This window comes from Peromyscus californicus, unplaced genomic scaffold (assembly GCF_007827085.1).
Source record: "Peromyscus californicus insignis strain IS unplaced genomic scaffold, ASM782708v3 Scaffold_14__1_contigs__length_90479793_seg_2, whole genome shotgun sequence".
NCBI lineage: Eukaryota > Metazoa > Chordata > Mammalia > Rodentia > Cricetidae > Peromyscus > Peromyscus californicus.
The window spans coordinates 55,531,259-55,544,636 of NW_026294436.1; the positions used below are offsets into that span (position 1 = coordinate 55,531,259).

The 13,378-nt window shown below is 48.0% G+C and overlaps 1 protein-coding gene across 5 annotated transcripts in view; it reads right to left on the reverse strand.

Moving 5' to 3' along the window:
* Positions 1-13,378, reverse strand: part of CUNH1orf226 (chromosome unknown C1orf226 homolog) — a 299,814-nt gene that overhangs the window by 86,160 nt on the left and 200,276 nt on the right. For all 5 annotated transcript variants that reach the window (XM_052737553.1, XM_052737552.1, XM_052737551.1 and 2 more), the window contains one exon: positions 9,947-10,039. In XM_052737553.1, coding sequence (XP_052593513.1) covers positions 9,947-10,039 — 93 coding nt within the window. The remainder of the gene's footprint in view (positions 1-9,946; positions 10,040-13,378) is intronic.

Sequence of the window (13,378 nt, forward strand, 5' to 3'; positions counted from 1 at the left end):
CCGGTTAGCAAGGTCCCCAGGGAGATAACACTCACCTCCCACCAGCTCTGCAAACATAACGGATTGGAGGCAATCAATGAGTATGGAGCAGGTACCTGATGGAGCACACCAATACCTAGCCTCCAGCCACACCCCGTTCTGCAGTTCAAGGTGTATGGCTCCTACCTCTGATTGCCTGTCCCCTGCTTACCTCCAGGACACTGCTGAGCCTTTTATGGGCACTCTAAGCCCAAGTTTATTAACCTGACCATCTCTCTAAAAATGTTACCCCACTTTTTTTTAAAGTTCCTTATTACAGAATATTTTTATGCTTATTTTATTTATTTAATTTTTTTTTGAGACAAGGTCTTACTAATGTAGCCAAGGCTGGCCTTTAAACTCACTGTAATCTGCCTGCCTTCTTAGTGGTAGGATCAAACAAGATTACCACTATGACCCGACTTCCACAGTAGTTTTAAGAGCCGTTTCACTCCAAGGCAGGCTCTGCCCGATATACTGGAAGGTGTGGGCACAAGAGCCTACTGTAATAAGATCCAGAGACAGTGTCACTAATCTGGTGCCTGGCTGCTGCAGCCTGCAGCCCATCATTACAATCAAGCAGGATCATGCATGGCTGGGCTGCTCCAGCCCAGTACTGAGGAGGGAAAGTGTCCTCCCAGGAACAGCAGGAAGTCTCTGAGGGACGGACTGCCAGTCCTAAGGCTGCCCGGCCTAACTAAGCAGCTCCACAGTCTGGTGGTCATCAGTCTTTCCAGCTGCCAACCCGTTTTACCCTCTAGGCCTTGGGCTGGCACTTGCATCTTTTCAGACTAACGGGGCAGGTCGGGAAGGACAAAGAGAGGGAACTCACCTTTACCTTTTTCAATTTTTATTCTCAGGTATTTCCTGGTTGTTATGGGGGGAAAGCCCATTGTGCCTTTTTTTAAAAAAATTGATTTATTTATTTTGTATGTATGAGTGTTTTGCTACATGTATGTATATGTGTATGTATGTATGTGTACCATGTGCAGGCCTAGTGACTATGGAAGCCAGAAGAGGGCATCAGATTTCCAGGAACTGGAGATACAGATGGTTGTGAGCCACCATGTAGATGCTGGGAATGGAACCTGGGTCCTCTGCAGGAGCAACACGTGCTCTTAACTGCTGAGGCATCTCTCCAATCTCCCCACACACACTGGTTTTTATTGTTTTGTTTTCAGAAGGTATCTCTTGTAGCCAGGGCTGCCCTTGAACTTATACAGAGCTAAGGATGACCTTAAACTTGAAATCCTCCATCCTCTGTCCCCACAAATACTAAGATTATAGGTCTGTGGGACTACAACTTCATGCATGCTAGGCAAATCCTCTACTCACTGAGCTACCTCTCCAGCCCCCATTGAGCTATTTAAGTAGGGAATTTCTGAATAACATTTCCATTTCCATATTAAAATGGCTTCCTGCTTTAAAGATGAGCAAGACACTCTGGGGGCAAAGGATTTCCCACCAAGGCCCCTTCATACTGTTGTAAGAAGCCCACCTTATCTACTGCTTCTAAACCCTATTCTCTGTGTTAAGGGGATGGAATAAAACTTGAGGTCTCTGCTTCCGAAAGAGAGTGGGGGTGAAGTGCCTGGATGTGCTTCTCTGAGACTGATGATGGGGTAAGTACATCCAGGATACAGAGCCTTCATCCCTTTATGTACTGAATTCATATCAAATCCTCCATGGAAAGTCAGGGCTCTTATTAGTCACTCCAAAAGCTTGCACCAGGAAATACTTTGTGAGATCTGGTTCAGAGGCAGGTCTGGTTAGAAAAGCGGAGTGAGAGAAAATAGAGTGAAGAGTAGTTAGCGCAGTGGCCCTCCATCCTTTTGAAAGTTAGAAATGTATATGGCATCTTGGGAGCCCTCTCCCAAGAACCCAGACCTAGAGAAGGAATGTACATAGAAATTTATTTGCTAACCCTATTGGAGATCATAGGCAAGCCCATTCTAGTCTGCAGTTTGGTATTATTCACTCACCAGACAGCAGTGGCGGCTTATTTTAAAATAAAAACAAGAGGCCTAGCAAGGCTATATAAACTACAGGCTATATAAACTCTGCTTGACATATTTCTCCATGCTTTTAGGTGAACAGTTACTAGTTGGCAAATAAAGCTGTCTCCCCCACACAGGGTAATCAATGGCTGCTATAGGATAGTGCATTTCAAAACCGAAGTGCTAATGAACCCCACACAGTGCGTGTGATTTCTAAAGTGATCATTTTTAAACCAGCAGGAAATAAAATCCTACACAATCCAATGGGAAGACAACCGTACTAGCTCTGGGCTGTGGATTACACTCTCTCCCTGTCACTAACTACCTGGTGACCTCGTTCTCATCCTCTGTTGCCACAGCTAATCAATTTGGGGCAGGGGTGGTAACAAACCAGATCATTTTTGAAGTCCTTCTAAATTCTGGTTCTGTAATTCTGAGTGCCTCCTGTTCTTACCCAGTTAGATCAGGAAGAACTCTGTTTCCATAGTAACATTATCACTTGGACAGTAAGATAATTTCCTAGTGAGGGGATGGCCTTGTAATAGAAGTTAAAGACTGGATTCTGGCGGGGATGTAGCTTAGTGGTAGAATGCTTGCCTGGCATGTGTAAGGTCCTGAGTTCAATCCTCAGGTCTGGACCAATAACAAACAAGGGGTGCGGGTCGGGCAGAGCATCAGGAAGGTTTTCACATCATGGGTTACGTGAGGATTTAGGAAGTATGAGTACATCAAACACCACTAGAAAAGCATAGGTGTTCAGTGTCAGTGTGCGCTATTATTAGCAGCTGGCCCCATTCTCATCTTAGTGTGTAATTACTGCTATCACTTCGAGTTCTCTTTCCACCTTCCAAAGCAGATGAAATAACATGTCAGAGGAGACATGTTCCCTTCCCACGGGAGGCTTACACACAGGTGGGGAAAGAGACAAGTTACTCTAATGTGGGAACGGGAGTACAGCTCAGTGGTACAGTACATGCTTAACATGGACGAGTCCCTGGGTTCACCCTCCAGCACCGTAAAATACAGCAAAACATCTTAAATGCAATTTTCCAGGGGCTGTAACAGACCTTATACATAAACACAGTGTCATTACAAGTAGTTAATTTGGGGCTGGCAAGATAGTTCAGTGATAAAGACATTTGCTACCTAGTCTGACAAACCACACACACACACACACACACACACACACACACACACACACACACACACGTAATAAAATGATTTTAAGAAACAGTTTATTTGGGGCTGAGACAATGGCTAAAGTCAAATGTTCTGTGGAAAGCATAAGGAATTGAATTTGGATTCCTAGACAGATGATAGACAGACAGATGACAGACACATACACACACAAATGTAATATTTTTTTTAAAAAAATGAAATAGCTATGTTAAGGCTGTGGAGATGGCTCACATAAGCATTAAGGGCCTGAATTGGGATGCCCAGCACCCATATAAAAGGCACTGAAAGCCCCTGCCAATAACATTAGTGCTGGGAGGGCAGAGGCAGGGGATCAGCCTAGCAGAACCTGTGTGTTCTAGAATCGGTGAGAAACCATACCTCAAAAATAAAGTGGAGAATAGAAAAGTTGGATGATAGAAGACATGCAATGTTGACCTTTGCCCTCCATGCACATGTGCACACACCTACAAAACATATACATGCAGCTCCCCCACCCCACCCCCGCCCCACCCCCGCCCCACCTGTATGTGAGTCTCTAGTGGGAAGGGAACATGTCTTCTCTGACATGTTATTTCATCTGCTTTGGAAGGTGGAAATAGATGGAGAAAAACCAAAACAACCCCCCCCCCTGCAAAAACACACACACACACACACACACACACACACACACACACACACACCCCTAATTCGTCTATATATCCAGCCTATAACTCCCAGAACATGGAGGATCCATGGTAAGTATTTGCTCATTAGACTATTGAAGTCATTTTAATCTGTCACCTTAGGGGATTCCAATAAAGTTAGTAGTTTACAGAAGAAATCTGAAAACATGAAACTGAGCTGTTTAGTGGGAAAATACCTTGGACGAAGTTCAAGGTTAATCTTAGTCAGGATTCTACTCTCCAGCAGATGGTGCCATAGTGCGATTCTGGGATTATAATAAATAACCATGATTAGATACACAGAAAAGATAACTACTTGGGCCTCCTTGAACATTGAAAATGATGTTCTGATTGGAACGCATCAAAGCAAAGCCAATTATCTTAGCAACTGAGCTTCTGAAACTAATTCAACTTAAGATTCATTATCTGCTGGCACCAGTTCAGGAAGAGCGATTCCTAGATGCTTGTTAGCAAACCCAAAAGACGGTTTTTACATGGCGATGGGATGGCCATAACATACCTGGCTATTGCCCACATCAGCGGAATATGCATGAAGATTTGAGCCACCTGAACAAATCCTACTACTAAGCACTGATCCTTCTTTGATTGGTGTGTCTGTGTGTCATGTGTGTCTGTGTGCGCCATGCTTGCACACGCCAGTCCAGGTGTGTCATTCCTCAGGAGTCACCCACTTTAGTTTTTGAGACAGGGTCTCTCCCTGTCCTGGAGCTCAACAAGGAGGGTATGCAGGCTGCTGGCAAGTCCCAGAGATGCACCTGTCTCCATCCCTCCACCCCCATTGCTGGATTGTACCATGCTCAGCTTTATTTGTGGTGGGGCATGCATATGTGGCATGTGTGCATGTATGCTTTGCAGGTGGATGGGTGACTATGTATGCATACGTGTACACGTAAAAGCCCAAAGCTGACCTTGGCTGCTGTTCCCTATTTATTGAGGCAGAATCTTTCACTGAAGCTATGGCTCACTGATGCCAGCTTGTCTAGCTAGCCAGGATCCCCGATTCCATATCCTGAGGGCTGGGGTTACAGACGGCCAACATACCTGTCTGGATTTTACCCAGGGCTGGGGATCTCAAACGTCAGTCCTTACACTTACACAGCAGGTTCTCTGTTCACTGAGTCATCTCTCAAGCTGCCCCCATCCCCATGCTCAGCTTCTTTACATTGGTTCTGGGGCCTGAGCTCAGTGATCTCCCGACTCCCCGCTCAGCCTCTTAAACCGACACAGTGACAGAAAAGAAAATGAGATGATGACCAAAAGCAACAATGAAGACTGCCCTGCTAAATTCTTTCAGATTTAATGACACTACCACACACGAATAATGTTCATTCACCCAGCTAGCCCACAGCCACGGTTAATGAAAACAGTCTAGAAATGTCAGGCCATCCAGGAAAATGTTGAGCTCCCAAAGATAGTCTTGTCCTTATAAAGCTCACTAGGCATGTCTCTTCTGGTGAGAACTCCATCACTGATCAGTTATGGACAGTTTGAAGACAGAGGAGGAGGCCTGTTGTCTGTTCTGGGAGGTGTGTGACCTCAGAGTGTCCCTGGACGACTGGAACAGTACCACTAACCCATTAGCTTCTGAGGACTGCTTTCTCGGCAGTCAAGTAGGTTGTCAGGGGTGTGAGTGCATACAGGTGACCTGGATCTATAGACAAGCATTAAAAAAACATGGCTCCATGGCTTGTGCTGAGATCTAAACTGAAAAATTGACAATGATCCCCGCCAAGCCATCTCTTCACTTTGTGGTCAAAAGCTCAAAATGAATTGCTCAGAGCATATGCCAGGAAGGCGGGGGAGCCAGGACCAGAACCCAGGTCTCCTTGCCTCTGTCAAGGGCTCATTTCCCCATGTCACACTGACCCAGTGCAAACCAACACGCTTCTTGCAGGGGAGAGGACTACTCAACGTCTTACAAGCTGGTTACTGAGTAACGGGCAGGAATGCCAGGCTGAACATAAGCTGTGCTGCCTATGGTTAGCTGGCAAGAGGGCCGGGTCTTAACCACGGTGACCTTAACTCCTGGCACATGCTGACTGTTCCGTTTTCCTTGTAGAAAACTGAGCATTTACATCGTGGCATGTCACGTCCTTCTCAACTCTGCAAGAGAGAAAGAGAGTGTGTGTGTGTGCCTGAGCTCAGTGGCAGCACTCTCCGCCACCAGGACTGTCACGTGGGAAGCAGATGACAAAAAGGCTGATTGCTGCTGCTAATGCACATCCATCTGCCAGAGGCGGGAGAATACGCACACGGTGATTAAAGGCATTATCCACATCACAGCTCGGGCCCTGAAATGGACACCAGGCGTGGGTGGAGGAAATAAGATAGGAGGCTCCTCTTTCCCAAGCTGGCATGGGAAGAATCAGATCTAGGGCTGACCTGCTACACTGCCTCCTTCCTGGGGCAGGAGGGCAAATGCTAGGGATTACCAAGCATGCAGTTTTAGCGTGAGTCACGAGTCCCCAGGACTCCCTCAGGGACACGCTGCCCTAGCTTAGCTTTCATGTACTTAGGGAAAGAGGGGGTGGCTTCTCTCCCAGGTAACACCCAAGCATTCCGCTGCCCTTATCAGTGTGACATCTAGCCTGTCTCCCAATACACGATGGAGATGGCCCCACACATGGTACCTGATACCAGGGGGAGCCCCGAGTGAGATGGAAAATAAGACTATTCTTTAAGGACAAGGCGTGAAGTTACTCCACAGTGGACGATGGCAGAGGCATACTAAGTTATCCAAAGGGGACATAATAGTTCCCAGCGGCCTAATGAGAAGGAACATGCACAGTGGTGTGGTGTGGAGGTTTGGGAGTGTTAGCCCTGGATGAGCAGAAGTTAGACAGTCATTCGGGGAAGCTTTGGCCAGGACCGTCAAGTAGACTCGAGGAATTGCATCCCCCAACAAAGTCATTACGCACATCCAGTGGGCCTAACATTCCTAATGTAAAATAGGCGGAGCTGGCCAACCTCTGTGTTCGCCCAGGAACCCTGCACCAATCGCCTCCTCGTGTGGTTTGCCTCCAACTGGTAGGAAATACGTGCTTGTCAGGCTAATCTCTGGTCCAGGAGACAATTCTATTTCAGAGCGGATTAAGAAGCCATTAGTGCAGTTGGTCAATGTGACTTAGCATCCAGGGTCACAACTTCTAAACTGTAAGTCTGGATAATTTTTAAGGTCAGAGGAGTAAGTTTATTATGTAATTTTCTCCTTTTTAAATTTCTGACACTTTTGTACACATGTACAATGTATTGTGATCATATTTGTCCTATTACCTCTCTTCACATTCCTGCTGACCCTTCCTCCTAACTAGTCTCTCCCCTGCTGACCTCCTCCTAACTAGTCTCCCTCCTGCTGCCCTCCTCCTAACTAGTCTCCCTCCTGTTGACCTCCTCCCTAACTAGTCTCCCTCCTGCTGACCTCCTCCTAACTAGTCTCCCTCCTGTTGACCTCCTCCTAACTAGTCTCCCTCCTGCTGACCTCCTCCTAACTAGTCTCCCTCCTGCTGACCTCCTCCTAACTAGTCTCCCTCCTGCTGACCTCCTCCTAACTAGTCTCCCTCCTGCTGACCTCCTCCTAACTAGTCTCCCTCCTGTTGACCTCCTCCTAACTAGTCTCCCTCCTGCTGACCTCCTCCTAACTAGTCTCCCTCCTGTTGACCTCCTCCTAACTAGTCTCCCTCCTGTTGACCTCCTCCTAACTAGTCTCCCTCCTGCTGACCTCCTCCTAACTAGTCTCCCTCCTGCTGACCTCCTCTTCCTAACTAGTCTCTCTTCTGCTGACCTCCTCTTCCTCCCTAACTAGTCTCCCTCCTGCTGACCTCCTCCTAACTAGTCTCCCTCCTGCTGGCCTCCTCCTAACTAGTCTCCCTCCTGCTGACCTCCTCCTAACTAGTCTTCCATCTGCTGACCTCCTCCTAACTAGTCTCTCCCCTGCTGACCTCCTCTTCCTTCCTAACTAGTCTTCCTCCTGCTGACCTCCTCCTAACTAGTCTTCCTCCTGCTGACCTCCTCCTAACTAGTCTTCCTCCTGCTGACCTCCTCCTCCTAACTAGTCTCCCTCCTGCTGACCACCTCCTCCTAACTAGTCTCCCTCCTGCTGACCTCCTCCTCCCTAACTAGTGTCCCTCCGACTTTCATGTCCTGTTGCTTCTGTGTGTGGATCTTGTGCAGGCAGCCGCGTCTGCACTGTGGTCATGATTTCCACGTGCAGGCAGCCGCGGCTGCACTGTGTCCATGATTTCCACGTGCAGGCAGCCGCGTCTGCACTGTGGTCATGATTTCCACGTGCAGGCAGCCATGGCTGCACTATGGCCATGATTTCCACGTGCAGGCAGCCGAGGCTGCACTGTGGTCATGATTTCCACGTGCAGGCAGCCGAGGCTGCACTGTGGTCATGATTTCCACGTGCAGGCAGCGGCGGCTGCACTGTGGTCATGATTTCCACGTGCAGGCAGCCGCGGCTGCACTGTGGTCATGATTTCCACGTGCAGGCAGCCGCGGCTGCACTGTGTCCATGATTTCCACGTGCAGGCAGCCGCGGCTGCACTGTGGTCATGATTTCCACGTGCAGGCAGCCGCGGCTGGACTATGGCCATGATTTCCACGTGCAGGCAGCCTCGGTTGCACTGTGGCCATGATTTCCACGTGCAGGCAGCCGCGGCTGCACTGTGGCCATGATTTCCACGTGCAGGCAGCGGCGGCTGCACTGTGGCCATGATTTCCACACCCACGACGTATCCAGAAGACAGATTTCCGAGCTCTCTGCCCCGTTCTTTGTCTCCTACAACCTTCCTGCCCATCCTTTGACACCGCTCCCCGGATTGTGTATCTTGAAAGACTAATAACTCAGCCCCTGGCAGGGGGTGGGGAAAGTCTGTGAGGAAATCCCCAGCCAATGAAATGGCCAGAGTGGCTGATGAAGGGCTGTGTAACCATGGGCAGGAAAGCATCCTGTCACCTGGGAAATGTTCACAAATGATTTTATCAGTGGAGGGTGCTGAGCCACCAGTTCCCCTCATGTGAAGGCCCCAGGAAAGCAATCTAACGCACATGACAGAAACCAGCATCCCTGAACAGGGAATGTGGGTTGCACTGGTTCTCCCAACTCCGAAAATATGTGCTACTCAAGTTAACATCATCTCACTTACAATTTCCATCCAGAGACTCGATAGGCTTCCACTCGCCTCATCAACTCTCTTACTCAAGAACTTCCCAGAAGAAGACACTCTAGGTCTCCCCCAAGGCTATGGACAGTGTGCAGCTATGTGGGGGTAGGGAGAAGGCACCAAGTATGTCCCGGTGGCAGCAGCTGTGAAAGTGTGAAAGCAAGCCACAGGTCACATAAAATGGGGGCTGAGTGTTCCAGGTGGCTGTCTCCACTCATGTGCTCCCCCTCTGAAGATTGTTACTAATGGTAGGTTGACCATCCCTACCCAAAACATTTAACACTAGTAAGTTTCACATTTCTGAGGACTGGGGGAGGGAATATTTGTGTAGACCTGACCAGTCTGAAAATCTGAATTCAAAATGGCTCAACATCAGACATGACTCCCCAACAATTTCAAATTCTGATGCATTTTGGATTTCAGTTGGGGGATGCTCCATGTGTACCACTTAATGTGGAAGCATTTCCCATGATGAGACTGAGTTAAACCAGGTGTACGAATATGCCTGTCATCTCAGCGCTCAGGAGACGCAAGTCGGAGGAATGCAAATTCAAGTTCAGTCTAGGCTGCATAATGAGACCCTGTCTCACCACACACACACACACACACACACACACACACACACACACACACACACACACACACACCTCAAAGGAGGTAAAGGTATTCAGATGGAGAAGACACTTTGAACAGGAGGATGCTGGGAAATGACCCACAGGCTATGAGTTACTGAGACTCACTCTGAGCAATAGTCCCACCAGGCCACTGGCCTCTGCCTCACTCTCTGCTCCAGCTGTGGCTTAGCAACATTACTGCTAGCCAAGGCAGAGGCCACTGGATAATGTTCTAGGAGGAAATAGCATCCCACGCCTAGCTTGCCAGTTTCTGGTCCAGAGACACTCACCTTTTTCTTCTTCTTCAGAATCACTTTCACACCATCCACGGAGACCATGATGCTCACTTTCTTCTTCTTGATGTTCTTGGCTTTAAATTCATACTGTGAAGAGAGAACAGAGGAGTGGATCCCGATTAGACCAGACCATCTGCAGCACCACAGCCAGCCTCTGTGGCAGCAAGAGGATGGAGGAGCATGTGGACAACTCCAGGGAAGGCTCTGGGGAAACCTCCAGGTTAGAACAGGCACCTGGAGGACTGGAGAGATGGCTCAGAGGTTAAGAGCATTGGCTGTTTTTCCAGAGGCCCTGAGTTCAATTCCCAGCAACCACATGGTGGCTCACAACCATCTATAATGAGATCTGGTGCCCTCTTCTGGTGAGCAGGCAAACATGCAGGCAGAACACTTTATATGTGATAAATAAATAAATCTTAAAAAAAAAAAAAGAACAGGCACCTGAGTAGTCATCATTTCCCCCTTGGCCATCACCTAGGACCATGTCAGCAGTCTAAAACATCCTAAGATGGACCTAAGCCATTCCAATGAGATACAAATACAGCCTGCTTTGAAAGTCTCCTCTATATACCAAAACCTTCCCTCAATAATTCATCCTGCACTTAATGATTCACTGTCAGGCAAGTACTCCTTGGGTCTAACCAAATGCTGACACACCATTCCACCCCCAGTGAAGAATAAGGGCTGGAACCAGTCTCCACACCAGGGCTTTTTACATAAGGAAAAAAACTGTGACGTCTAAGATATTCGCCATGACTTCCACCTCCAAAGTCCTTTACCTGCGGGTCAGTCTCCAAACTTACCCACAGTTTCATCGGTCTGAAGACTGCCAGGCTGGAAGATAGTGGGGGGTTGGGGGGGGAGCTAGACCAATGACACTCATACAGCTAGTGCTGCCCCACACCGCCATGTTTCCAGCTCACATTCGAGACCTGGACAGGCTGTTCCAACTACGAATCTGTACTGCTGCAGAATACTTGCTCAGCCTACACCCCAAGTCTTTCTATTACATTTCCCCAATCATAGCCATTTTTTATGCCTGTACGGATGCTTATTTCAGGTGGTCTAATTCATCATTCTCCTCAATGGACTTCATTCTGAGTATTCCTCCCACTTAATAAAGCCATTTTCAAGAGGCTTGATGAGCCATGCCTGTAATTCTAGCACTCAGGAGGCTGCTGAGGGAGGGTTGGCATGAGTTCGAGGCCAGCGTGGTTTACATAGTGAGCTCCAGGCTCACCTGGGCTACAGAATGAGACCTTGTCTCAAAAATACAAAACAACAAGAACATATAGAAGCACTCCCATTTGGTCTCCCTTTTAGTAACACCACATTAAAAAAAAATTACCTGGGAAGCTCTCAATCAAACATGTAAGATACAGACTAAAGTAATCAATTACTTCAGACACAGAGCCAAGACGTCTAGCTATGCCACCATCCAGTCCCAGCTAAGGGCACCCAGCTCCTTGCTTGGCTCCTGAAACTCAATTATTTCGACAGTGAGTATGTTGCTAGGAATCAAAGCAATCCACCCCAATAGAAGGAAGAAAACACATTGAAAACCTTGGCAGCATCCAGAGCCTGACTTTCCTGGCCATGCCAAGAGATAACAATGAGATCCCAAGAGATTCCAAGCTGGGGATGTAGCTCAGGTGGAAGAGAGCTTGCCTGCCGTGCAGGAGGTGTGGTGCCACACACCTGTAATGCCAGCACTTGGGAAGTGGAAGCAGGGGCAGCAGAAGCCAAGGGTCATCCTGGGCTAGACAGCAAGTTGACGCTAGACTGGCCTTGATGTGTAAAGGCATTTGCCAAGCAGACCTGGTGACATGAGTTCCACCCCTGGAACCCACATAAAGGTGGAAGGAGAGAACCGATTCCATGAAGCTGTCCTCTGACCTCCATACACATGGAAACACACAAATAATAAATATAAGTGTGCAAGCAAGCACATCGCTCCCTGTTGCCCACAGTCTGTCCCTTCCACCAAGGTTTGGCTAACCGTCCTGTTGTTCTGCTTACAATGCTCATACCTCTTAGCTGCCTGCTTCTTAGAGACAAGGACACAGCCTTACTAACGGAGGTCATCTATCTTCTTTCTATTATTGGCACATGCTATGGATCACAGCTGAATAATCTCTAGGTGTCAACACTGTCTATCTCTCAGTCTGATGGCCACGTCCCCCCAGCCACAATCACTCTATCCTGCTAAACAACAACTTCTTCTTCTTCTTCTTCTTCTTCTTCTTCTTCTTCTTCTTCTTCTTCTTCTTCTTCTTCTTCTTCTTCTTCTTCTTCTTCTTCTTCTTGTTTTCAAGACAGGGTTTCTCTCTGTGTTGTTTTGGTGCCTATCCTGGATCTCGCTCTGTAGACCAGACTGGCCTCGAACTCACAGAGATCCGCCTGCCTCTGCCTCCCAAATGCTGGGATTAAAGGCCTGCGCCACCACTGCCCGGCTGCTAAACTGCTTCTTATCATGGGGGCCTGGAAGAAGGGTAAATCCAGGGAGCAATTACAAAGGAGACCCCAAAAGTCTGCTTCAGCCAGAAGCCAAAGCTAATGAAGAACAAAGGAAGAGAAGAAGCTGGTTGTGTATGGAAAGATGGGGAAGAGAGTCTGACTTGGGACAGGATCTCAGCTTCATAACACAGTGCCCTCTAGCTCTGCAGCATAAACACTGGTGATAGCTAGAATTGGATCTGCTTAGCAGGCACCTGGGGAATGACTCCAACTCAGTTCGCCTCTGGACTGCAGCATTCTGTTCAGCTGCAGCCTAGACGAACTAAAATGACCTTGGGTGAGAAACCAGCCATGGTAATCTGCTGCAATACAGCTGACTTTGGCCTTACGCCGACCAGGAGAGGTGAGGCAGCTCTAGTTCCTGACCACACCTGCGTGTACCTCCGCTTACTTGAACTTGAATAAACACACTTTCCAACTCCACCCCTTTCTGAAAAGTCTTGAAAGTTAAGTCTGCTCCTGCAGCCACACGCATGCTAAAGAGGCATGCCAATAAACTCTGGCAGAATTTAGGGGCACAAGAGTCTAGAAAGACCCAGGGAAGGGCAAAACATGCCCTACACAGGTCAGTCTCAACTGCTTTTCTGTCTTTGGTTTCCTCAAAGGTGTCACTTTCACATTTTCTTACATATTTCCTTTTCCCCCTTTTATAGCAACAAAATTATAGCAGAAATATCAGTACCTACTTCTGCTAGGTCCTGTGTCATCTCCTCTACCCTGAATTTTATTGTATTTGGGTGTGTATGTAAGGGCGTGGATGCCCATACTCCCATGCATGTGGAGACCGGCAATAAACCTCAGGTATCATTCATTCCTCAGGAGGTAGCTGCCTTGTTTTTGAGACAAGGCCTTCCAGTTAGCCTGGAACTTGCTGATTAGACTAGACTGGCTGGCCAGTGAACCCCAGGG